The 27132-nt window shown below is 38.7% G+C and overlaps 2 protein-coding genes across 6 annotated transcripts in view; one reads left to right on the top strand and one right to left on the bottom strand.

Moving 5' to 3' along the window:
• LOC130571721 (tRNA pseudouridine synthase-like 1) overlaps positions 1-27132 on the bottom strand; it is a 52158-nt gene that overhangs the window by 24327 nt on the left and 699 nt on the right. The window contains exons 3-8 of one of the 5 annotated variants that reach the window (XM_057362874.1): positions 26410-26597; positions 22690-22839; positions 20410-20580; positions 16733-16787; positions 16402-16564; positions 1475-1597 (exon numbers count right to left, since the gene is read on the bottom strand). In XM_057362874.1, coding sequence (XP_057218857.1) covers positions 1584-1597; positions 16402-16564; positions 16733-16787; positions 20410-20580; positions 22690-22839; positions 26410-26597 — 741 coding nt within the window. In that variant the 3' untranslated portion in view covers positions 1475-1583. Of the gene's footprint in view, positions 1-1468; positions 1598-14342; positions 14806-16401; positions 16565-16732; positions 16788-20409; positions 20581-22689; positions 22840-26409; positions 26598-27132 lie in introns of those variants that run through there. The other 4 variants (XM_057362873.1, XM_057362872.1, XM_057362871.1 and 1 more) reach the window with 4 other exon arrangements.
• ddx19b (DEAD-box helicase 19b) lies at positions 5594-13087 on the top strand. Its single transcript, XM_057362870.1, has 12 exons — positions 5594-5665; positions 6193-6247; positions 6354-6401; positions 6499-6634; positions 6741-6833; positions 6912-7014; positions 7117-7231; positions 7409-7586; positions 11034-11271; positions 11373-11535; positions 11628-11819; positions 12012-13087. The coding sequence occupies exons 1-12, from the start codon at positions 5609-5611 to the stop codon at positions 12071-12073; spliced, it is 1440 nt and encodes a 479-aa protein (XP_057218853.1). The 5' UTR covers positions 5594-5608; the 3' UTR covers positions 12074-13087.

Here is a 27132-nt window from a genome sequence, read left to right on the forward strand (position 1 = left end):
CCTGCGATTTGCATTTGGCTGCTATGTTTTGGTTTTGTTCAATGGGGGCTCCTGCTCCGGGTTTCATGGGAGTGCCTCGTCCACCGGCAATGTGACTCACGCATGTTAAAATGAATTCAGAAAGCATTCAGAATAGGGAAATGTTAGCGGTTTTGGAAATGACCTGTAGTGGATAGTATGAAAAATATTTTCGTTTCTCTGACGTGGACTCTTCACAGCCTTAAACTGAACTTTGTCATTTGTTTTTATGCTAATTGAAGTACCTAATCTATCCACATTTGATAGCCGTCGGCATGACCTCAGCGTATCCAAAACGGCATCTGGCAACCAAAAACAAGATTTTTTAAAACACTAAGTGATTGATGTCAGACTTCATCGATGATACTGTGGATTTGTTTGGAGGGCTGGTTGTTATTTTGTTGGGAGTCTGAGAAGCTCACTCAGTATGTACACCATGCACACCAGAAGGCGACATACACTGTTGGCTGACTGGACTGTTTCCATGGTTACCATTACAGGTTTTTGCTCTCTTCGCTGCTGCAAAGTCGTCAGCGGGAAGTGTACGAGAATGTTTCAGAGAGTGATTTTTGGTGCAGAGGCTTCAAAAGAAAGCAGCCGGACGGCTTCGTAACAACTGCATCAAAACAAACGTGCGAAATCGAAGGTTCTCTGTGGAAATCCTGCAGTCGTGGAGACTGACTGAAAACATGATGGCAGATATGATGTAACATAGCCACTAATTAAAATATCGAAAATCACATTGCGTAGCACGGTTTGGCTTTCCGCTGCGGGTGATGTAACGCTATTGTGCAGTTCCACGCTTCTGAAGGAAACATTTAAAATGCATCAGCCGTCTAGAGCTAAACGCACAGCCCTAACAAATGTTCCACTGCAGAAGAGAAACCTCGCCGTACTTCGCAATCTATTGCATGGTGATCGTTTTCAGAAAGGAACAGAGTGGGTTCTTTGTCTCTGAGTGCCACAGAAACGCTGTGTTAGAGCCCAGGGCAACATGGCTGGTAACTGTGTAAGTCAAGCTCTTGAATAAAATATGTCGGCCCAGATGGATGATCCAGCATTGGTCACTGGATTAGATCCACATGTCTGAAAGACTTTGTCTCTCACCCAGACAAACTGTTAGGACGTTGACTCAGGTACAGATGCCAGATTCAGGGATAAAGCACTTGAGGCATTAAACCAACTACATCTGAGGGTGAATCAAATCACCTCTCGTCGCACTTCCGTCCGAATGCACGACTTGCGAAATCATATGAGACATGCAAGTACATCGCTATTCAACAATTCAATTCTTTTTATTTGATGACTTTCTAGTTTAAGTGGTACCAATCAGCTATTGAATATCAGCATTATAAAGAAACTAATGTATTATTGAGAACATAATAAGGCAGCACTGGGAACATGTTATTGGAGAATGATTGCCTGTCTGCAAACACAATAAAGCGCTCACCTCTCGTACTTTCAGCCAGAAGAACATTACAGGCAGGATCTGGGCCCATGTGTGTTGTATTACTCCCTTTTACTGGGAAAATTATGTCCACAGGATTCAACTTCTGAGGTTTTCATCAATCGTGATTGCCTATTGAAGACATGAGAGGACAGAAAATTTGGAGCAGAGATATCAAAGTGTAGATTCAAGAGTTTTTTGTCATTTATAGACTGTTTCACCGGACAGACGCACTGGCCCGAAGTTAAAGGGGTCATATGACCAGTGTTGGGTGTAACTAGTTACTAAGTAATTAGTTACTGTAATTTAATTACTTTTCCCTTGAAAAGGTAAAGTAAGGGATTACTCTTATTTTTTCTGTAATTTAATTAGTTACTTTTGATGTAATTAAACTAAATACTTTGTGTAATATATGTGTGTGCAATAGTGGAATTGACATCAAAATTCAAAGTCTAACTTTAAAATCTGTACTTTAATGTATAATTCTCACATTTGTAATACTTTGGTCAGTTAATAAGAGTACTTTATGTAGTTTAATATTATTTATTTGAATGAATAAAAAGAGCCCTTTCATGCCTATCCTTGAATCACTTAACTAACCAAGGTTGATGTAGGATATAGAAAGTAATTAGTAATAAGTAATTAAATACTTTTTGGAGAGAGTAATTTGTACAGTAATCTAATTACACTTTTGAATATGTAATTAGTAACTAGTAATTAATTACTTTTTGAGAGTAACTTACCCAACACTGCATATGACACAGCTAAAACGAATATTATCGTTTGTTTTAGATGTAATGTAATGTGTAAACACGATTTAAGGTTCAAAAACGCTGTATTTTCCACATACCGTGCGTGTTTGTATCTCCTCTTTGCCCCGCCTCTCTGAAACGCATGGATTTTTACGAAGCTCATCGCTCTGAAAAGCGAGGTGTGCTATGATTGGCCAGTTAACCAGTGTGTAGTGATTGGTCGAATACTGCAAGCGTGTGATGGAAATGTAACGCCTCTTACCATATTTGGAACATCAGGTTCCTCTTCAATTGTACTGACAGGTACGCCCACCTTACTTGCGTATACATTTGGGCGGTCTTAGTCAAATCATACCACGAACTGACGTAGATTTGTGGGGGTGTGGTTACACGAGGTGTTTCAGGCAGGTCTGGGTGAGCATTCGCTATTAGATAGAATGCATCTTTTGTTCCGACGCTTACATTTTTGCAATTTTACGTGTCTAATACATGCATGGGCAACTTATAACACACCAAAGACACAGAAAAACACGTATTCGTGCCATATTTATTTTAGATTTAATTTATATTAATATTATTTTGTATTCATATTTTATTGTATATTATTGTATTAAATTAAATTAAATTAAAACTCCTCAACAGTTATTGATTCTTTGCAGAGGTCTACCGGAAGTTAAGTTTGGGCCACATAACGTTTGTTTATGTTGTTGTCGCAGAAAGCGTACATTTCCAGTCATAGGTTTGGAATCACTTACTCTTTCTTTTTGATATTTTTTCAACCTTTTTTAATATTAGTAAACTCATCCAAGTCTAGCACAATTCTAACTGTGGGAATTTTGTTGAAATTAAAAGCCTTGAAAATAAATATTATATTTTAGCATATTCAAAGTTGCCATTTGACTTGAATTTACCTAAAAATCCTTCTCTTGGCTTTTTTTATCTTTCAACTTATTGAGGTCTCACCCTGAGAAGCTTTTTAAATAGAACTGAGGGGGTTCCCACAAGCATTTCCAAACTTTTGATCAGGACTGTACGTTGAAACAGTCTGTTACAATACAGAATTCAATTCTTTTTTCTGCAAATCTTCAGGCAACCACTAACATAGATTATAGATAAAGAAAAACATGTACACAGACATACACGTATGCACTTATACATACACACTTTTATACATATAGTATCCATGCAAGCATAGAAAAGTGAAATATGAAATGAACATAAGACAAACATTTGCAAAATCCTCCAAACATATTCAATTGTCACATTTATACAGACTTTGTCATCTGTAATATTAAAGAGTGAATCATACTGTTTTTGTTGTTGTTTTATGAATTATGTCTTGCATTTATGTACATTATGTAGCGTACTTTTATTAGCATTTGAATGATGTCATCATGCATTCTAAGTTTATGGTGTGGTGTTTACAGTATGTTCTAAGTTAAAAGCAACAAAGTATCTCTGTATGAGATTGCTTTAATGTGACTACACGGTTGAGCGGCACTTCATCTGTCTACTTAATCTGAAATGATAAAGTGAAAATATTGGATCTCCGATAGGGCTTGGATTGGTGTATTGTTTATCAAACACACGTCATCTGCAGTATCTGTGAAACAGAATTATTTTTGGTACTGTGAAAACTTTGTCTGTGATGAAGGAGCATTTCATAATCTTTCCATCTTTGGTTGCCATGGACACTTGCAGAGTTATCATAATGGATAAACAAAGCTGAAATGACAAGATTTCTCCAGTTAAGGATACTCTGGAGGAAAAAAGAACTGATGTAATCTTTAAACACAAGCAAAAAGCATGCCTCATTCATTCTGTTCAACAAGAGAAGGGACAAGAATCAATTACTCATTTAAACCAACAAGAGGCCCAGCCAGACCACAGTTAAAAGCAGACGATCACACACCTGATGGGTCCAGAGAATGATCAATATACAAATAAAGAGAGAGTTTGACCCACTATAAGAGAGTAAGATCACAGTAAGAGAGTTAGTTTGGAAATGTATGCTCAAAATGTGCATTGGAAGAGAAATAGATGTGTTTCTTATTGTATTTTAAATGAATCAATCTAGCACCTTCTCATCTTCTGGCATGAAGATTCTGTGCTGTCATTCTGTGAGTGCAAGAAGTTAAAGAGGTATGGGGCAGCATCTACAGGCAATGCTGAGAATTACTGATATCCACACCTGCTCTTCATCTTTTTATTGAAGCATACTGATGGAACTGATATCTGATTAGACATAAACACAATCCAAAGGAAGTCTCTTGGGTTTCGACTCAGAAGACCATACATTTAAAGTTGATATATTATACTTACATTAAATGAAATACTATACAACAAGTCTCCATACTCATTTTGTCTCATAAGTCATTTTGAAAAAAATGTTTTAGGTTAATTTAATTTTGTGTGATGTTACAGTAACAACCCCTCTAGTATTCAATATATTGTTATTATTTTTATTATACTTTGTAAATTATTTATTCACAAATGCAAATGTTTGGGTATTGTCAAATGTTTTGTTTCTTCGGACGTGCGCGCGCCTGACCCCCCAGTTAACCTCCGGTTTGTGTTTGGCTAGTGTCTAATTAATTTATGTCAATATTAAATTATAATGTTATTTTATTGTATAATAGTTGTATTAATTAAACGATTTGTTACATTTTGTTGTATGTTCATTTTATTAAATAAACAATTTGTTGAATGGGTCCTGTAGTTTGGTCGCATTTAAAGAAACCGTATGGTACATTGACATCTAGCGGTTGAGATTGGTATCGCAGTCTAAATTCAAAATATTGGAGAGGGAAGTTTGGCCAAAAAACGGTTCTTCTCGGTTTCTTTTGATTGTTATCAGAAGGGTCACAAAAGTAACATGTAACGTGTGTTTATGTTGTCAAGATGAAACCGTCTAGTCCTTGGTGGACATAAACAACAAAAAATCATTCAGATGTCAAAAATTTCTCTCAATGTTTAAATTTCTATAATTCCCCCCTCTGGCTTATGTTATTTTATTTTTTGTTTATTTGTTACTTTTTGTTGTTGTTTTCTTCCTTGTATGATTATGATTTTTGTGAAGTCTAACTCTCAATATTGTTCTCAGTAGGTTCTGTATGTTATATTGGTTTATTGGCGTTAATAAATAACAAATCACAACCCCACTGCCGAACGTTTATTAGGAACCAAAAGCATGTAACAGTGTTTCCGCCCGGAGGTGTGAGTATCGCACTCCTAGAGAAGCGAGGACAGCCGCACGCCATTGTATGAATTTGTTGTTTTCAAGTGTTTTACGTTTTGTTTTAGTAAAGATTTATATGTGGTTCGGTTTAACAGTCCGCTGTTAAATTGTTGATTCTCGTTTTTAAAAAAGGTTTTATTTGCGAGTAAGAATATGGCAACAGATTCGTGGGCCCAGGCTGTCGATGAACAAGAAGCCGCAGCTGAGTCGGTATGTTTAGATATCTATGATTAATATGACCAAACAAATAAGTAACGTTAATGTGTTTATTTTGTATGTCAACATTTGGCAGAACTGAAATTAGCTAAGCGTTTAATTGTATAACTTAAAAGCGGTGTTTCAGAATAGTAATGTTGCTAAGTTACATTGGTTCAAACTATTTAGAAAAAGGGCTCAACAAAAGCTATTTAACGATCTTAAATCAAACTTGAAAAATAAGATGTTTTGGAGTATTTTAAGAGTTTATAGTGACATCTCCATAACTTGCTAAATGTTTCATTTGAACTTTTGGGATTTTTTTTCAGGATGTAGTTTCGTTTTCCTACAATGCTTGTACAAGTAACGTTACTTGTATTGCCTTTAAATCTTTTAAATACATATGGAATGTAAATTTATTACTTGTATATGTAAATATATATCAAAATAACGCAAAACATAATTATAATTGCATTTTAAAAACTATTTATTTTCATTGAGTGGAGTTATTATAGCAATTAATTTCAATTTTGACATCACAGATAAGCAGTCTTCAAATAAATGAGAAAGACGACACACCGAAAGCAGAGGCAAATGGTGAGTATAAAATTTTTGTATGATGTACCAAGTAAAACTTATTTTTTGCCATTCATTGCTGTTGGAGAATTTATAGTGAATGTTTTTCAATTTGCTTAATAATAAGGGGCAAAGACGGGAGGAGAAGGAGAGAAGACCGAGGAGGAGGACAAAGGTGAGTTTTATGACATTAAAAGCACTAACCATGGTTTATGTTAAATTTGGAATCCATGTTCCTCCACCTGAAAGTTGACAACTGATCTATGTTACAGACGACAAGGCGGCACAGTCACTGCTAAATAAACTGATACGCAGTAATCTAGTGAACACAACCAATCAAGTGGAAGTTCTCCAAAGGGATCCCAGCTCTCCACTATATTCCGTCAAGTCTTTTGAAGAGCTCAGATTGTGAGTTTGACTGATATGAACTAAGACCAGAATGCAATGTGCGTAAAGTTGCCCGTTTAATTTTTACAGGGTTAATATCAACGAATGCACTGTTCTTGTTACGCAGGAAACCTCAGCTACTACAGGGAGTTTATGCCATGGGTTTCAACAGGCCCTCCAAAATCCAAGAAACAGCATTGCCCATGATGTTAGCCGAACCGTGAGTTCACGTGAACCTTTTCTTCATTTACATCCATTGTAATCAGAGCAGAGATGTTAACAGAACACACTCTTTCAGTCCACAGAATCTCATCGCTCAGTCTCAGTCCGGCACGGGTAAAACTGCTGCTTTTGTGCTGGCCATGTTAAGTCACGTGGACCCTGAAAACAAATGGCCACAGGTATGGACCGTGCCATCATCAGCATATGCAGTTGTATTGCATTCATACCGCTAGTTCAGCTGTTTTGATGGTAACGTCACTCTTGTGACTTGTTTTTGCCAGTGTATGTGCGTCTCGCCCACGTACGAGCTGGCCCTGCAGACGGGCAAGGTCATCGAGCAGATGGGGAAGTATTACCCTGAAGTCCAGCTGGTGTATGCTATCCGAGGAAACAAACGTAAGAGCTCTATTTTAGGATTTAAACTCTCCCTTTCCACGCAATATGTCTTATGTTCTCCATTCAGTGAATGTTGATGATGTTGATCCGTACTGAATACTTTGGAAATTGTCAGTTGATCTGCACACATGACTGTACATTCATGTTATTGGGTTGTGTATGTTTTGTGTGGTCTAGTGGAGCGAGGAACTAGGCTGAAGGACCAGATTGTGATTGGTACTCCTGGTACTGTTCTGGACTGGTGCCAAAAGCTCAAGTTCATCGACCCTAAGAAGATCAAGGTGTTTGTTCTGGATGAGGCTGATGTGATGATTGCCACCCAGGGCCATCAAGACCAGAGCATACGTATCCAGAGGTATTCACGTTTGTTCACTAACTTCACTCTTAAACACTTGCATCAAGAAATTTCCTTTTTATTCATTAAAAGCAAGGAAGGATGTGTTTAAAAGCATTAATTGCAAAACATTTACTGACAGTAACACAATTTTTGTTTTTTACAAAAAATTCTCATTACCTCTAATGGAGAGGTCGCGTTAACCGAAAATTCTCCGTCATTGACAGATTTTTTTTACCAGTGACTGAAAAATCTGAAGAACGGATTACAATAAAGGCAATTTGTCACTCCCCGTTTTGTCATTTCCCTTCATTAGAGCGTGATCGTAGGCTTCTACCCCTGCCCTGAACATGATCGCGAAGGGCCGTGTGTTTCCCATTCCTTGGCTTTCTTACAATGCCTGGTCCGTTTTGGAAAATGCGCGCACGGTCAGACGAGACTCGCGCTGCAGATGCAGCTGTCACAGACCACGTCACGTGCACGCATACACACAAAGGTGTGTAGTGGTGCGGAGTTTACAGAGTTTTTTCCTTCAGAAAAGCGTATTTTTGGATAAACATAAGCTTTCAGTGAGTGGAAAAATGTCTCTCTCTGCGTCTTCTCTGTTCAGTGAGCGGCAGAAGCTGCACATTCATGACCAAACCTCAGCTTACTTGTGAGTGAGTACAAAACACTATTTACAAGCACCTGTCATTGTGACTGACTAGACCAGGGGTCACAACCCGTGGCTCTTCTGCCACCCTGATGTGGCTCTCTGCAGTCTTTATAAGGCCCTGGTTATGCCTGGTAATAAGATGCATTTTGGTCCATCAGATCAGAAGTGGACGAAAGAGGCACATACCCGTTTACACCTGCTGCTGTAATCCGTCTATTTTGTCCACTTTTGACCACTACTGTCCTGATTTCTTCAAGAAATATCTGAAAAAGCATTTCATTCGAATATTCGAAATAAGTCCATGCAAAGTACATACTGTATGAGCGTGACCGGAGATGACAGAAAAAAACATGCAGTGCAGAGCAGCGGCTTTATTTCTGCTTTGACAGATGTGAGGCAACGCCTAGCACTGTATGCGTGTGTTAGAACTGGAATGGTGAGAAAACATTCTGCTTGGTACGTTTTTTGTCTTTAAGCCAAACTTTTAGGTCTTTAGCTGGCATAGTTTAAATCCTTTCTGGCTAGCGCGCTTCTCATAATGTTTATGCATGATGTCCGTATGCGGAGAGTAGACAGTCTCTTGTGGCTGTTCATCAAACGCCGCCAAAACAAGTTCACAGAAAAAATCTGATGTCTAACTAAAGCAGCGTGTGCAACACCGGGATGCTACTCTCCTATTGCAACACTCCCACTTCTTGCCAGGGACAAAAATGTTTAAATTACTTATCTAAGTACAATAAAAATCGCACTATATTGCCACCTAGTGGTCCAACTGGGTAACTACTACCTTACATGCATAACCTGTTACAGTAATTTAAAGGTTACATATATTTTGCGGCTCCAGACAAATTTTATTTGGTGGGAGAAGGCCCAAAATGATTCTTTTGGTTGCAAAGGTTGCCGACCCCTGGACATATGAACAAACATTTGTTATATATATATATATATTATATTATATTATTTTATGTCTGACAACAGAAACATTAAATATATAAATGAATATAAACAACAACGGCTTTATTGGGCATTCAGTTGTATTAAAATACAGCAAGTTCTGCTGTCATCTGCATGTCTGCATGATCTGGGAATGTTGGGTGTGCGGTTTTTGTTGTGACACACATCTTAAATTTCATTCATAATGGTCTTAAAGTCTTAGTCTTTGTGAAACCTGCAGAAACCCTGTTTTAACTAAAACAAAAGTATTCTGTTAACATCTGTTAAGGTACTGGTGGGTGTGTTTCTGTAAACAAAACCAAGCTCCATGTAAATATCTTTGTGCATGTGTAAACAGTAGGGATGCAACAATACAGCTCACCTACGGTCCAATACAAACCTTGGTTTTTCGCCCACGGTTTTCTGTTCAGTTCGGTTCGGTTCTGATGGCTTCGGCACATTAAAATGTTTTTTCATTGTTCTATGCTTATGTGACAGGAACAGTAAAAACTTAAGAAAAAAACTATTTTACTGAAATTCTCTTTGTCACTTGACTTATTTTATTATCTTTAAGCAAAAATCAAGTTGTACAAATTCCTGGTGCATTGAATAAATGTAAAGATTTACACTGGCAGCTCACAGCAGTTTTTGGTTTACATCAACATGCCAGTAAAATAAGCTTCTTGAAGAGGTTTTGCGCATCAGAGTATTTAAAATGACGTAATGCAAAACTTGCGATTGCTGTAATGGAAGTAAATGTGCACTCAATGGGAAAGGCCAAAGATAATATATTAACAAGGTGCGCCGCTGCCATTGCAATAAATTGGAAGAAATGCGATGCAAAATCGCTGCCTGGAGGCGCTCTTGCTATGACTAAGCTGTCCGAAAGGCCACCGAGTGGCATGACTTTCATTAAACAGACTTCGGCGTGGTGCTGTAGACGCTCTTTCTGCATGTGCTGAGAGCAACTCGAACGTGCTGCTTTCATATCTATTGTAAAAATACATTCTTGATGTGCCAAATTTGGACATTATCACTTTAGTACAACGGGCATACAATAAAGCCAGACCGTGTCTGTTCGTCAGCATTATACTCAACAGCACATTGCTGAGAACATGTAGTAGAACATCCAACAATTTTTTTTAATGTTTTAACTTTACTGTGTTTAAATTACAACATGTAATGCACTCGAGACGTGTCACGGTAATGAGAATTTCAGCAGAAAAGCATATGTTAAAATTATTGTTTGATTTTTTGTTTTTGTTTGTGTTAACCAATTTTAATTAAAACTGCCATGACGTTTCAGTGGTTTCGTGGGAATGACCCAAATGCGTTTCTATCAACACCTGTATGAGACCGTTTAACTGACAGAATGGGGTATATGCTTACGGGTCAATGACGTACTTCCGCTAAAATCTCAGCCAGGCTGTTACATCCAGCGCCATCGGGAAAAATGGCTTTTCGCTTCAGGATGCACATAGGATTACGATCAACAACGTGAGTCTAACTATGCAAACACTTCGCCATACGTTGACAACCAAAAAGAAGCACTTCAAGCTATCCGTTTCAAGGTACATCAATAAATATGAAAAAAGCAAAGTGAACTTTTGCACTTACTAGAGGCATGATCACAGAGGCACTCAACAATGCTCACCCGTAGTGCTGTTGGTTTGCTGAAATTTGAACGTTTTCTTATCAAACGCATCGTTATCACTTGGTGAAAAATCCCCTTAGTATTATGAAAGCGTAGGTGACCTAGCTAGCAGAGATTTTAGCGGAAGTACGTCATCGTCCCGTGTGCATATACCCCATTAAACCGTTTGTTCTGGTGCTTGATGAAATGCAACCTTATTGTAAAGTTGATTTGTTTTACTTTACAGGATGCTTCCTAAAACTTGCCAGATGCTGCTTTTCTCTGCCACTTTTGAAGACACTGTGTGGAACTTCGCCAAGAGAATCGTTCCCGACCCCAACATCATTAAACTGAAACGTGAGGAGGAGACTCTAGACACCATCAAGCAGTACTACGTTATCTGCAACTGCAAGGAAGAGAAGTTCCAGGCTTTGTGCAACATCTACGGAGCCATCACGATCGCACAGGCCATGATCTTCTGCCATGTAAGTTCAGATTGTCATTCTGCTGAATATCGATGAGTAGCTTCAACAAAATGTTTTAAAGCGGACCTTCAGAGTGTGTGAACTATGTCTTGTCATCCCAGACCAGGAAAACTGCCGGTTGGTTGGCAGGAGAGCTTTCAAGAGAGGGCCACCAGGTGGCGCTGCTCAGTGGAGAGATGCAGGTGGAACAGAGGGCAGCGGTCATCGATCGTTTCCGTGTCGGCAAGGAGAAAGTTCTTGTCACGACTAACGTTTGTGCTAGAGGTGAGTTCATTTGCTGCCCGTATGCATTCTAAACCATCCCGACTAGTTTAGATTTTGTGCAACATGTCTTCTGCTAATGTGTTGGTCGACAGGTATTGACGTTGAGCAGGTGTCTGTGGTTATCAACTTCGATTTGCCGGTGGATAAGGATGGCAACCCTGACAACGAGACGTACCTGCACAGAATCGGGCGTACTGGGCGATTTGGCAAGAGGGGGTTGGCCATCAACATGGTGGACAGCAAGTTCAGCATGAACATCCTCAACCGTATCCAAGAACACTTCAGTATGTTCAACACTTGTTTTTATCAGCTATATTTAAAGGACACGCGTCTGTAGCGGATAAATGAATGTCTTTTGGTTTTGTATCAAGTGTGAATCACAACGTTGACATTAGACATCATTTATTACAAAAACTGCCCTGTAATCATTGGTTATGTTTAATGGTTAAAAAATGCACTAATTTCTTTTATTGCAGATAAGAAAATTGAAAAGCTAGACACTGACGATTTGGACGAAATCGAGAAAATCGCTAACTGAGGACAATCTGTGCTGTGACCGGACTGCGCTAGCACAGTTTTATTTAAGATGCTGGGATGAGATCTATGCCAGAAAGGATGTTTACATGAGCTGTTTTATCTCAGATGGTGTTTTTATAGGTTTTCTCATTTGATCATTTCACTCTTTGTACTTAATAAATTCTGAATGTGTAGTCTTAACGTCACTTGTACGCTAATGTCATCGCAATGGTCAAAGCGTGTTTTAAGTATGGGGACGATGCCTTTCAATATTACTGAATTCGTGCATCTTTTAAATTGACTACAGAAGTCAGTCTGCCTTCACACCAAGTGTGGGAAAGGTATGTTTTGACTGTTACCGAATTTTAAAATGAAGCTCCAAACTAAGAACACGTGGATATTGTGACGTTATTTTTTTTATTGCTTCTAAAGTGTCGATACTTCACGCTTATCTGTAGTTCTGCGTGTTTGGGTCAAGTGTGTTAGTTATATGAAATCAGCTACGTTGGATTTTGTGTAGCGCTCCAAGAAAGGAATTGCAGGGTTTTATTTAATAATAAAAGGAGAGTGCTGTAATGTGTTATTTCACGAATCAGTTGTAAGCTCAATACCTCATAATATGCTCATACACAAGAGTCGGTTCTGAAGTTATTGGCTTTAAATCATTAAAGTAGTTGCCAAAGCCATTACTGGAACAAAAAGAATCGTATAAGAGCCAAAGATTGATGCCTCCATTGGCTTTCGCTAGTATTCAAATTGATTGAAATAACACAATGGTATTTGTTGCATGTTAAAAAGTACAAAGAGTGAAATAACTTATTCAATAGATGCAGTTTAATGAAGCAGATATGTTATAGCATTCATTGTAAGAATGCTCTGTAGTGGAAATATTGTTTGTATTCTTGGTAACAGACTGCATTGGGATTGTATGTTACCAGGGTTAAAATGCATAAAGCAGATGGATTTTTAATCGTGATTATGGGCTGTGCCATTTCAATTTGCAGCTGCCTTAAAGATGTAAAAGCCTGCGAATGCATCCTCTACAGTCTCATTTCAGGGTAGTCGTAGCAAATTATTATTTTATATTCTGGGACATTTGAATTTAATTACTTTGAACTCGGCTGCATTATATATGCATTACATCCAAATATTTTATTCATTAGTCGCAAGGTTGGGGTAAAGTATCGGTCGTGTCTTTTTTTTTTGTTGACAAATTCAGATTCAATTTATTGTCATTGCACATGTACAAGTACAAGTCAACGAAATGTGACCTCTGCATTAAACCCATCCAGAGAGTAGTGAACACACGCACAGCAAGTCGTGAACACACGTACCCCCGGAGCAGTGGGCAGCTATCACTGCAGTGCCTGGGGAGCAAGTAGGGGTAAGGTGCCTTGCTCAAGGGCACCTCAGTTGTTACCCGCCGGCCCTGGGAATCCAACCTTCTGGTCACGAGTCCGACTCTCTAACCATTAGGCCACTACTGTCCATTACTGCCCATAATACTGGATTGACTAAAGATATTATATCCTGATGCCTTGTTCATTTTTCTCAGTTTGGTTCAAGCTGTGAGTCATATTTGACCTGTTAAATGATATTAAACCGAGGTTTTTATTTTCATCTTTTTTTGCGAACACAAAGGTTATGTGAATTCGGTGGTTAACAAATACTGTCTAGACACCAACACTTAATCTGCTGTTGCACAATCAGCTAATAAATAGAAAAGGACTTTTTACTTTGGATATTAAATACATTCCTGCAGTTAGTTTTACCCGAACGTGTTTATCTGTGTTATTGTAATGCTCGAGGCCAATTTACTGACATCATTGAATCATGGGACTAGACATTATGATGTGGTGTTCACCTTGATGGAGATGGTTTTGTTACTATATTCATTTAGTTTATTAGGTAAAAATGCACTTACATCTGAAATATGAATCAGCCTTTTGAATTATGAACATATTTCCCAAGTTAACCTCAATTGAATGTCGATCACAAAAAAAGTTTGTATCTCTTTTAAAATGCTGAGTGTGTGTTTGGATTGGTACAGGAAGAGAGATGCTTGCATTGGATCATGATAACACTGTTTAACAAATTCAGCACCTCTCAGGTCTGCTGTACATCTGGTGATGTTCATGTCTGAATGATATTGTGTGGTAGAATAAAATTAACAATCTGACTATCTTTAAAAATGTTCTCACAACGAGTACAGTTTTTTGAAGCAGTAATATTACACTACGTCATGCCTAATAATACTGTGTCAATGCTTAGATTCAAATATTTATTATCCAATTAACTAAATGTTTTTTGTTTACAACGACAATGTCATTCAAGTGTTATTAAAAATGGCACTTTAATACATTTTCTAAAACACATTTGCATCATATATATGTATGGATAATATTACAGTTGTATGCATACTTCATAAATGTTCAGTGTAAGGCACAAGATCTGTGAGAAAAGGAAAACCGCATTTTAATTCTGCATTTAAAATTGTTGTACATTGAATTGTGGGATACAGTGCACAATGCAATGTGTTTAGTTGTAAACTGCATATTTATCCAATTATTAAATGTACACAAAAATTGCACGTATACAGCTGCGGACAAATTAAGAGACTCATTTTCTCATTGCTGATCTCAAATTCTCATTTAATCAGCATTTCTAGATGTGTTGTGGCCATTCCAGTCCGGTGTCTGTTGAATTTCAACCAAATCAAACCTCAGGAGTGACATCCAACAGCAATGTGAAAGACTGACAGCATGACAAGACACATGAAAACTCATAAAAATCAAGGTTTTCACATAAAAATCATTTTTGAACATTTTTCATGTAGAAAAATGACTGTTGTGTTGCTTAAAAGTGAATCTGAACTTTGCAGTATTAGAGCATCTTTTCTGTTATTTTCATTCAACAAAACAATATTTTTATTAAAAATTTGGCAGAAATATGATTAGTAGTTCACAGAATGAAACAAAAACAATCATTTTACCTAAACACAAATAGTCTTCAAAAAAACTGAAAATAATTTTGAAATGGTCTCTTCATTTTTTCCGCCGCCTGTATATGATGCAGAAACAGTATGCACTATACACTCACCTAAAGGATTATTAGGAACACCTGTTCAATTTCTTATTAATGCAATTATCTAATCAACCAATCACATGGCAGTTGCTTCAATGCATTTAGGGGTGTGGTCCTGGTCAAGACAATCTCCTGAACTCCAAACTGAATGTCAGAATGGGAAAGAAAGGTGATTTAAGCAATTTTGAGCGTGGCATGGTTGTTGGTGCCAGACGGGCCGGTCTGAGTATTTCACAATCTGCTCAGTTACTGGGATTTTCACGCACAACCATTTCTAGGGTTTACAAAGAATGGTGTGAAAAGGGAAAAACATCCAGTATGCGGCAGTCCTGTGGGAGAAAATGCCTTGTTGATGCTAGAGGTCAGAGGAGAATGGGCCGACTGATTCAAGCTGATAGAAGAGCAACTTTGACTGAAATAACCACTCGTTACAACCGAGGTATGCAGCAAAGCATTTGTGAAGCCACAACACGCACAACCTTGAGGCAGATGGGCTACAACAGCAGAAGACCCCACCGGGTACCACTCATCTCCACTACAAATAGGAAAAAGAGGCTACAATTTGCACGAGCTCACCAAAATTGGACAGTTGAAGACTGGAAAAATGTTGCCTGGTCTGATGAGTCTCGATTTCTGTTGAGACATTCAAATGGTAGAGTCAGAATTTGGCGTAAACAGAATGAGAACATGGATCCATCATGCCTTGTTACCACTGTGCAGGCTGGTGGTGGTGGTGTAATGGTGTGGGGGATGTTTTCTTGGCACACTTTAGGCCCCTTAGTGCCAATTGGGCATCGTTTAAATGCCACGGCCTACCTGAGCATTGTTTCTGACCATGTCCATCCCTTTATGACCACCATGTACCCATCCTCTAATGGCTACTTCCAGCAGGATAATGCACCATGTCACAAAGCTCGAATCATTTCAAATTGGTTTCTTGAACATGACAATGAGTTCACTGTACTAGAATGGCCCCCACAGTCACCAGATCTCAACCCGATAGAACATCTTTGGGATGTGGTGGAACGGGAGCTTCGTGCCCTGGATGTGCATCCCACAAATCTCCATCAACTGCAAGATGCTATCCTATCAATATGGGCCAACATTTCTAAAGAATGCTTTCAGCACCTTGTTGAATCAATGCCACGTAGAATTAAGGCAGTTCTGAAGGCGAAAGGGGGTCAAACACCGTATTAGTATGGTGTTCCTAATAATCCTTTAGGTGAGTGTATAACAGTATGCAATTACAAACACATCTGTTCTTACCTTCGTCTCTGTACTCTATGTTGGTCAGAAACAAACCATGGGCCGGAGCGATCAGATTATTTGGGAAGGCTAGAGAATCTTGTGTGTCTAGTAGTTCCTGAATCTGCCGTGCTACCAATCTACCCTGACCGACGGCAACAAGCGCCCCGGTCATCCTCCGCACCTGTAAGGAGAAATGTCACTTGATTTATTACATATATTTGTATTTATCTCAGAGTTTGTGCGGTGAACAACAGTAACGTTGCAGAGTCACATATGTAACACTAGGAGGCACACATCCCACAATACAAAATTACCAGCACGTTCAAAGAGGTGAAAAGCTTGTACTCACTTGTTTGTATAAAAACGATTTACTTTTAAAAGTGAGCTCCCAAAACTGAATATCTCTAAAATGAAACACAAGAAACAGACACAACACAAAACATATAGATCAGTTTCAATAACACATTGTGTCATGCAGAATTTGACAGACTAGCTCGACAGTAAACATTCTGACTGAACCACACGTCTCTACGGCCAAACTGAAGGCCTCTCAACATATTACTTCTGCTTAGTTGACCCTATATTTCTGCCATTAAAACTAAATGGGACTGCTATTTTCCAAGCTGTCTATACAAAGCAAACAGCTGGATATGACATAGGAGCACAAGCCCTGGAGCGGTCAAGCTTGATAAAATCTCAAGCAGCGCTGACAATATTTACTGCCGGAGAGGTTAAATGTTTCATAAGGCCCCGTGAAGGCGACCCTTCTTTTAAAAAGAAAAAACATGGCACTGAATTTATGATGAGATATGTTTGGATTTACTTCACAGAGAAAGAGGATTGATGTTGTGTGGCTCATATCACGGCTTGAATTTGGAGTCTAATGTATAAACTTGCATTTCAGACAATAGTTTGTCATTTTTGTTTCCATTATTATTAATCGTAATATTTTTTGCAAATGGTTTTGTCACATTTGTGAATGAATTATCAGTGCAATGCATTATGCCAAAGGAATTAAATAGGAAATTAAATATGCATATAGGAATTTATTAGCAGTGGCTATGTTTCCCATGCCGTTTTATGAACTCCAACGGTTCTTTTGTGGAAAATAATCTCAGATCTCATTTGCTTTACTGAGCTAACATTTCATACCCAACTCATTGACTTTGTTCTAAATAGGTGCACCTGGATCAAAGCCATTGTCATCATTGCTTGTTTTCCATTCAGTTATTAATTCCTCATCTCCATATGACAATCATGGATGTCACGGAAGAACAGATGTCACGGACGACCACATGTAGGCATATTCATTACACTTTCATATTCATGATATGTCTTATTCATCTACCTCCTGTTGTATTAAAGCTGTTTTTATATTGACATATTTTCCTCTTTTAGTTTGGATGTGTGTCAAAAGCACATGTGTTGTTGTAGGTTAACTGCAGGTGGTACCATCACTAATAAGGTTTCTGGGTCTTGAATTACAAAAGGAAGTGTGTTTTAGTTTAGAAAGGTTTAATAAAGCAACACAAAGGTCTTGTCAAGAGAACTCATATTTTTACTCCTAGCTGTGATCCTACTAACATATTAATGGAGATATTTATACACAGCTGTGAATAAATGTTTAAAGTCCCAGTGAAATAAAAAATGACAATGCCTATTTTTTCATGAAATATTGCAGCGTTTATTGTAAATAGTTTATCTACGTGGGTCATTCTCTTTATAAAATTTGTGTGCCCTCATAATGTTCAGTTAAAATCAGAAAATGCACTTCCGTCCTGTAATGACTATTCATCTTAAATAACGTATGTTAGACGGCTTGGGCGGAGCATTCGTTAACTCCTCCCCTTCAACTGTCAGTCTGCTGCCAGTTCCATTTCAAAATGCAACGGCTGTTTTTATACATCCAATCAAATCCCAGAGAAAGACGAAAGCCACGCCCTCTATTTTTCTCATTAGAAATTCCATTTCACTCGGAAATGTGTCAGAATACAGATGTAAAAACGATCGCAACTTCCGGTTTCCAAGGACTTTAAAGGAACAGTTTGTTGAAAAATTATGTCATCATTTACAACGCCTCATGTTATTTCAAGCCTGTATTTACAAAAAGGTTTGCAACATTTTGACACTGTTCTTTTCTGAAAGACAACAAATATTGGTATGTGACAACAAAATACGTCAGTATGTGTTTTACAAAAGAAAGTAAAGGCTGGAACACACTACAAGACTTAAAATCTGAACAGATTTTTAAAAAACTAGACATCATACACTTGCAGACTTTTTGAACGTTTGCATAGAAAACAATAAATGATCAAATCTGCAGACTGGCGCAGACTTTCTGCAACAACTCCGGACTGAAAATCTGGGCAAAAATCTGAGCAAAAGTCTTGTAGTGTATTCCAGCCATAAGTTTGGAACATCATGAGGGAGAGTAAACGGTGCATTATTATTTCTGGATTCCTATAAAAGCAGATCAACTTTGACTTTTTAAACTTGACGTTTTATGTGCACAGCCGTTTTGATTCTGTATTTTTACTAAATACGTATGTAGTGATTGAGAGTGTGTGTGTGCGTGTGGAGATGATAAAAGCTGATGATGGCCTGCAGCTCTTAACATGAGTGTGAAAGAGAGCAGATGGTCTGTGTCCTCGCTGTGTTCTCTCTCCCAGCTGAGAGATGCACGTGAGAAACCTAAAATGACCTGCCAAACACATCCCAGTGTGAGTTCATTTTAAACATGTGTGTCTAATGTCCAGAATTACAGACAAAAAAATGAGGTTGGTTCAAACATATTGTGGTTCAAGCGATGTTTTGTGTTATTTTTAATCTATCTATTTTATATCTGAAAACTGACTCCTTTTTGGATCAGTCTAAAATAAGATTCCTGACTTGAATAGCATTGATCTGAACTGACGGCATAGGATTCCTCTTCACTGCTCAGATACAAATAAAGAGTTTGGTTCCAAAATGAGATAACTCCGTTTAATTAGTTTTTTTTAAATCATGTTTTTTATTATGTTATCATGTTTTTATTGTGTTAGTTAGCTGTATTTTTTAGTTATTATGGCTTAAATCAAAACAAACCAACTGCAGTTTGATATTAATTGGAATGCACAATGAAAAAATATATATAAACAGAGTCATCTCATTTTGGAACCAAACTCTTCAAATAAAAACAGCCATTCTTCACTACGTGTGATACCATACACAGTGTTCTTCAGCCAAATACAGCAAGATTAGGAGCCAGCCAGTTTTTGTCAGCATCATGCTTCAGTACAATATCTGTTGCCTAGCAACAGTCTCATCACACACTTGCCTTTAAAACCCTAGATCCCGTCTGACAAAATACAAACCACAAAACCTAGCCATCTTCTTTGGATTAGTATCTGTTTTCTTTACATATGTGTGTTTAGTGTGATTGGCTTTTCTCTGTTTAATATTGTGTAGATATACAATGTAAACATTTTCTTTTAGCTTGTAGTTGATGATGACTAGTGGTGGATGAACATGAAGCTCACTATATTCAGTCATAGTCACTGTTATAAAGTATTTACAGCAGTGTTGTAACTGTTGAGCCTTGATGTATCTTTCTAGGAAATCAGAGGCGTATATTTTTATGTTTCGATGCCAAATGACTACACCTACATTTGCACAAATAATCCCTCTGCACACGCTCTTGAATTTGAATAAAATCTCAAAGTTTGAGATTTTGAGATTAAGGGGATTGGCCAATAAATGCCTTGGCCTGGCTGACAAAACCAAAATGCGGATTTCCCTTGTGTATCAGTTCGTTGGTTTTTGTCTTCAAATATTTGAAATAAAATGTATGATAAAATGTATTCATAAAAAGATTATGGATATATATTTCATACTGTATCAGCTCAGTGGAATAAATTTAGCTAGTAAAGATGTGTCGTGGCAGGCAATGAAGTCAACTAAAAATGGTTGTCACATCGTAACACATCGTAAGTTTGAATATGCATAGGATGAATGAGATTTCACCTTCATTTACTGACAGAATCGTACCTGTGAAAGTGTCTTTGACTGAAAGAGCATCCGGGTTCTAGCTGGGCCAACTCTAGGGTCTTCACTGGATTCTTAAAGGGGGTCTCTGAGTTGAGGGCACGGAAGGTGCTGAAGTTGTGGGTTCCTAAAAGCAGTCCAGCAGCTTCTTGCATTGCACTGATATTCAGGTTCCTGCAGGTTATAGAGCACACGAGTGTAGTAGAGAGTAGTGACGATTGCGGGGTGACTGCAATGAATTTAACATCTGTATATTGTTACTATAGACCGTTTCATCGAACGCGCGTTCGTGGACTGCCCTTAACTTCCTCTGTCTCTGTTTGTTTATCGGTCTAATAACATATATAATGATATTTAATTTAATATTAATTTGTATTATTATTTTACTGTATAATAATTGTATTAAATAATCAATTTGTTAAATTTGCACATGCACAGTAACGTGGTTTATGTTGTCGCTTTGAAACCGTCTATAAGTCTGCTGACTCATTTTCAGAAATAGTTTAAAATGACACAAATGAGAGGGACAGTTTGAACTGGTTTAAGGAATTAAACCTACCTATTGTAACAGCATTTTAGCTACAGAATATATTATTTCTAGGTAAGTGTTTAAGTAGCTAAAATGAGCATTTTTGTTTCATTCTGTAGTGAACAACATTTCTACCAAATTTCAAAATGAAAATATTGTTTTTTTCTTTGCATTTATTTTCAGAGAACGGAAACAGGACGGACTGGTAAAAAAACGATGTTAGCAAATCTCAAACGCTGCAAAGAAAACAAGCTCATATTCATGTTCAAACAACACATTACTAATGTTTTACATGTTTTTTAATCAGTTAAAAAAATGAATACATGATGGAATAAACCAACATTTTTTTACTGGTTATTCACAATGTTGCTTAACTTAAAACTTTCCAGCAATAATATTTATGATGATAAAAAATGTAGTCAAAGAGCACGTCTGGTACTCAAAAAACATGGGTGCTCCAGAAAGGGTGAAAAATGCAAATAAGTGGATCCTTCCTCGTGAAAGACAGAAAAGACCAGATTTAGACACTCCCATATATTTTATTATGGGTGTTTTATAATAGGTAGCCCTGCAAATAATAGCTTTAAAAATATCAAAATCTATGCGAGCGCTTGGTTGTAATGTGTTTTTTCCCTAATGAGGAAAGATTCACTTCAATATGTCGCCCAGGTTTAAATTGGCATACAGATGAACAAAACATCTACAATTTTTTAAAGGGGTCATATGGCGTGAATACGTGTTTTTCTGTGTCTTTGGTGTGTTATAAGCTGCCCATGCATGTATTAGACACTTAAATTGAAAAAATTTAAGTTCCGGAACAAAAGATGCATTCTATCTAAAAGCGAATGCTCACCCAGACCTGCCTGAAACACCTCGTGTAACCACACCCCCACAAATCTACGTCAGTTGGTGGTATGATTTGACTAAGACCGCCCAAATGTATACTCAAGTAAGGTGGGCGTACCTGTCAGTACAATCGCTTTGGAACCTGATGTTCCAAATATGGTAAGAGGCGTTACATTTCTGTCACACGCTTGCAGTATTCCACCAATCACTACGCACTGGTTAACTGGCCAATCATAGCACACCTCGCTTTTCAGAGCGATGAGCTTCGTAAAAAATCCGCACGTTTCAGAGAGGCGGGGCAAAGAGGAGATACAAACATGCACGGTGTGTGGAAAATACAGTGTTTTTGAACCTTAAATCGTGTATACACATTACATTACATCTAAAACAAACGATAATATTTGTTTTAGCCGTGACATATGACCCCTTTAAAGGGATATTAAAGGAATTAATCCAATTGATGTCTGTGGAATAGGAGTTCTTGTGAATGGGCTGGAAAACTGGAGTGTGTGTTGACGAGACTAAGACGAGTGTGGGTGTTGTTCTGCGTCACTATAAGCCTGCAGCTCATCTTGGCCTACTTTATACTAAAAATGAAAAAATAGAACTACTGTTCATGTATCACCCTTGAAGAAAAGCCTTGCGCTGCAGCGATCCTACATCGAAAGCTTCGAAAAGATATCTGAGGCATGTACAGCCATCCTTCCCTCATTCTGTTGCCCTATATAACCCGAAATCATTTGCTTAGTGAGCATTTATAATTCATGTGCTGTGTTTTCCATTGTGAATCACAGTGTGTGTTTGTTTCTGTTCCTCTCAGAAAGGATTTAGCTTCTGTCATAAGCCGGCAGTGATGCGGTTTTACTAAGAAGCCGGGTCAAGCACGTGCAGAAGGGAAAATGGCTCACGTGTCGTGTAGTGCCCAGCATAGATCACTCTCCATTACGGGCATCTCCGTGTAGTGCCTGAGACCGAAAGCGAATCGGTACACGTATGTCCTTGATACGGCGCGGTAGCGTGCATGGAAGTCGCTCTGTACGCGATAAGCCCTGGTGATTCTGTAAAAACAGAATAAAAGATTTTGATTAGAATGTGGTTATGGAAAGGGTCAACAATGTTTGTCTTGTGAATTCGCTCATTTTCTAAAAACAAAGCTTTCAGTTTATTTCAGAGTAACTGAGACGTTTGAAGGGAATATCATGGCACTGGTTTTCACGTAAGATAAACAAAAGTCACTCGGAGCTTAAACACAGTCAGTCTTGCCTCATAACATTATTTTTTGCTCTTGAGTGGTCGCGGACGGCACACATGGTGACTTGGAAATATATTCAACTGATCACAAACAACATAGTAAGAAAAATCACTTTATTAATTGTTCTGTTGAACACAAAAGAAGATATTTAGAAGAATGTAGGAAAGCAAACTACTAAACTACTAAAACAAAGACTTACAGAGAGTTCAGGGAGCAATAAAGTGATATGTCATACAGGAGCAATAATACAATAGGTGCTAATACAAAGTTACTAGTTTCAACAAAAGCTAGACCACTACCTGTTGAGAGAAAGAGAGGGTTAGTTTTTTTTTTTCACAAAAGAAATGGGTTTTGAGTAGTTTTTTGAATGTTGTGAGAGATGTGGTTGACCGGACTGAGGTAGGAAGAATGTTCCACCAGGAAGGAGTTGTGAAGGAGAATGAGCGGGAGCGATTTACTGCCCTTATGAAAAGGCAATACAAGACGCCACTGGTTTGCTGAACGCAGGGTTCTTGATGGGGTGTAGGAGTGTAGGAGGGTGTGAAAGTATGCTGGTGCAGATCCAGTGATAGTCCTGTAGGCAAGCATTAGTGACTTGAATCTGATACGGGCTTCAACCGGTAGCCAGTGGAGAGAGATGAAGAGGGCTGTCACATGAGCCCTTTTGGGCTGTTGGAAGACGAGGCGTGCTGCTGCGTTCTGAACCAGCTGGAGCGGTTTGATAGCCTTTGCAGGAAGACCAGCAAGGAGAGCATTGCAGTAGTCCAACTTTGAGATTACCAGGGCCTGGACAAGGAGTTGTGCCGCATGCTCAGTGAGATAGGGTCTAACCTTTCTAATGTTGAATAAGGCATATCGGCATGACCGCGTTGTCTTTGCAATGTGATCATTGAAGGACAGCTGTTCATCAAATATGACTCCGAGGTTCCTGGCTGTTTTGGAAGGATTGTGGTATTGCCAAGTTGGCTGGTAAGATCGTGTTGCACCGTGGGGTGTGCCGGAAACACGAGTAGTTCCGTCTTGGCAGGGTTCAGCTGGAGGTGATGCTCTTTCATCCAAGCTGAGATGTCTTCTAGGCAGGCTGTAATGCGAGCTGCTACAGTGGTATCGTCTGGGTGAAACGAGATGTAGATCTGGGTGTCGTCAGCATAACAGTGATAGGAGAAGCTGTGTGCCCGTATGATGGGTCCCAAGGATGTTGATTAGATGGAAAAAAGCAGCGGTCCAAGCACTGATCCCTGAGGGACCCCAGTGATAATGTGGTGAGCAGTGGACAGCGAGCCCCTCCATGACACCCTGAAGGATCTGCCGGAGAGGTAGGATTTGAACCAGCGGAGAGGAGAGCCTGAGATTCCTAGAGATGACAGGGTTGCTAGCAGTATCTGGTGATTGACAGTGTCAAACGCTGCAGATAGGTCTAGCAGAATCAGGACCGAGGATTTAGATTCCGCCTTGGCTAGCCGCTGTGCTTCTGTGACCGATAGCAGTGCAGTCTCAGTGGAGTGGTTTGTTTTGAAGCCAGACTGCTTGTCATCCAGTAGTTTATTCTGGGATAGGTAGGAAGACACCTGGTTGAAAACTGCCCTTTCAAGTGTTTTCGCAAATAAATTGGATGCAAGAGACAGGTCTGTAACTGTCCGTAATAGAGGGGTTGGGCTGTGGGTTTCTTAAGAAGGGGCGTGATCTGGGCCTGTTTGAATGTGGATGGAAAAGTGCCGGTGAGCAGGTGTTGATGATGTGTGTGAGTGCTGGTGTGAGTGTGCTGGATATGGCCTGGAGGAGATGGGAGGGGATTGGGTCAAGGGGACAGGTGGTGGGGGTGCTGGAGAGAAGTTTGGTGACTTCAGTGTCAGTCCGTGGGGCGAAAGAGGATAATTCAATGTTTGAAGTGAGGGTAGTGTGTACCGAGGTCTGAGGTGCTGAGAATTGTTTGCTGATGGATGATTTTGACACATTTCACACGAGTGAAATGGAATTTCTAATGAGAAAAATAGTGGGCGTGGCTTTCGTTTTTCTCTGCGATTTGATTGGATGTATAAAAACAGACGTTGCATTTTGAAATGGAACTGGCAGCAGACTGACAGTTGAAGGGGAGGAGTTAACGGATGCTCCGCCCAAGCCCTCTAACATACATCATTTAAGATGGATAGTCATTACAGGAAGGAAGTGCATTTACAGATTTTAACTAAAGATTATAAGCGGAACACAACTTTTAAAAAGAGAATGACCCACATTCATAAACTATTTACAATAACGCTGCAATATTTCATGAAAAAATAGGCATTGTAATTCTTAATTTCACTTTAAGGGTGTTTGGTGGATAAAATGCTGCTGTAGTCAACATTCCCAGTACTAAATAAAGATGATAAAGTGCTTGGGCTTCTGGAGGAGTCCCTCAGTGGGTATATCGCTGCTAACGGGAACATGGAATACAACACAAACAGATCTGACGCGAGCACTGTGAACCTTTAGTATCGATCTAAGCAAACCGGGGGGGGGTTTGTTTCACAAATGACTGTAACTCTGTAAATCAGCAGGAACCTGGTGATATGTCGGAACACAATGCAATCTTTTACTTGTTTCTTCTCCATCAGAATAAAGTCTAATGCTGAAGTATATTTAGCTTTACATAAACATGTTCTGAAAGGTTGTAAAATTATTCATTTTTGACACAAGAAAATTGATAAATGATCATGGGAAAATACTCCAATACTCTGAAATATAGACTAATACAGACCACTACAAGACAGTGTTTCTCTTATTTCTCAGATAAGTCAAATGTAATAAGTCGAATGTAAAACAAGAACAGCCCTCAAAAAAACTAATAAACTGAGAGTGTTTTAGTCTTCACAAAGCTTTTGAGAATGATGAACATATTTGTGACGCACAGCAGACGCAGCGTTTGTCTCAGTGACCACAATCAGATCTGACACCTTGGGTTCCCCCATAATCCCTCTCTCTCATGAGCACAACCGCTAAAATATTTATTAAACTGAGGAAATCCCACCGGCCAACTATTCAAGGTCATACAGTACAAGTTGCTGCTGCAAGCAGTCATCCATTTATTTTGTTTTAACTGCTTTGTAAGACTACACTTCTGCTTTAAATAACATATTGTAACATTATTAATCTGTTAACAGACTCATCTGTGGAGATCTATAATTAAGACGTTCATAAATTGATTCACCTAAAAAGCGTATGGCATCAAAACACAGCGACAATTACTCGACCACTGGTGAGATTTTCGGGGCGTGATGTTTGTCTCTGTGTGATGTTTGCTTTGTTTTGTTTCTGTTATCCACAATCAAATGTCAGCAAATGTCTGTAGCTATGATTTGTGACCAACATTATGTGCGATTATGTAAATGACTCTCACCTTATAGGTTCTGGTTTTAAGTGATAATTTAGGGCCTCGATCAAGTGTTGCTCCAGGAGAGGTGGTTTGTCTCCTCTCCGCAGGATATCTACATGTGCAGAGTTACTAAGGGCGTGCACACCAGAGTCTGTTCTACTGGAGATGACCACTGACACTTCATTAACCGGCTTTAGTTTTCGCACTGCATTCTGCATAAAAAAACAACAAACATTAGAAATTGTTAAAAGGGGTTTACAAACAGTTTTAGCAGGGTGTCAGAATTGTGGTGTAGCTGCTAGTGTCCATGCTTATAGACAAGCAGCATTTTACACAATAAATGCTACTGGCATGAAAGTAAGCTGCTTTGGATAAAGCGTCTGCCAAATGCATAAATGTAAGTGCAAATAAAAGTCAGGTTTCCAACTGTTCTGTTTGCAGTGTCTATCACATAGCATTTTGCGTGGCTTCTTTATTATTTATGGGATAGTGCAGTGCTGAAAGGAAACCAGACAGTTAAAGGGGGTGTGGGATCAGGACATGACTTGGATCGGACTCGAACCCAGGTCCCAACAGCACAAATGTGTGGAGGATGTGCGCAGACCACAGTGTTACTTTGAATCATTCCTGACTGAAGTATTTGGCCAATTCCACACAAAAGCAAGTATCTGTCTTGCCAACAGAAAATCTTAAAATACAGAGATTTTACCACAGAATATTTATACTGCCATTCCAAAAAAGAAATAA

This window comes from Triplophysa rosa, linkage group LG20 (genome assembly GCF_024868665.1).
Source record: "Triplophysa rosa linkage group LG20, Trosa_1v2, whole genome shotgun sequence".
NCBI lineage: Eukaryota > Metazoa > Chordata > Actinopteri > Cypriniformes > Nemacheilidae > Triplophysa > Triplophysa rosa.

Bases quoted from the DNA above. Each gene is read 5' to 3' on its own strand.
- ddx19b (XM_057362870.1), top strand. From the start codon at position 5,609: ATGGCAACAGATTCGTGGGCCCAGGCTGTCGATGAACAAGAAGCCGCA. The intron at 6,402-6,498 runs GTGAGTTTTATG...TCTATGTTACAG, and splicing joins GACCGAGGAGGAGGACAAAG to ACGACAAGGCGGCACAGTCA. The intron at 11,820-12,011 runs GTATGTTCAACA...CTTTTATTGCAG, and splicing joins CCGTATCCAAGAACACTTCA to ATAAGAAAATTGAAAAGCTA.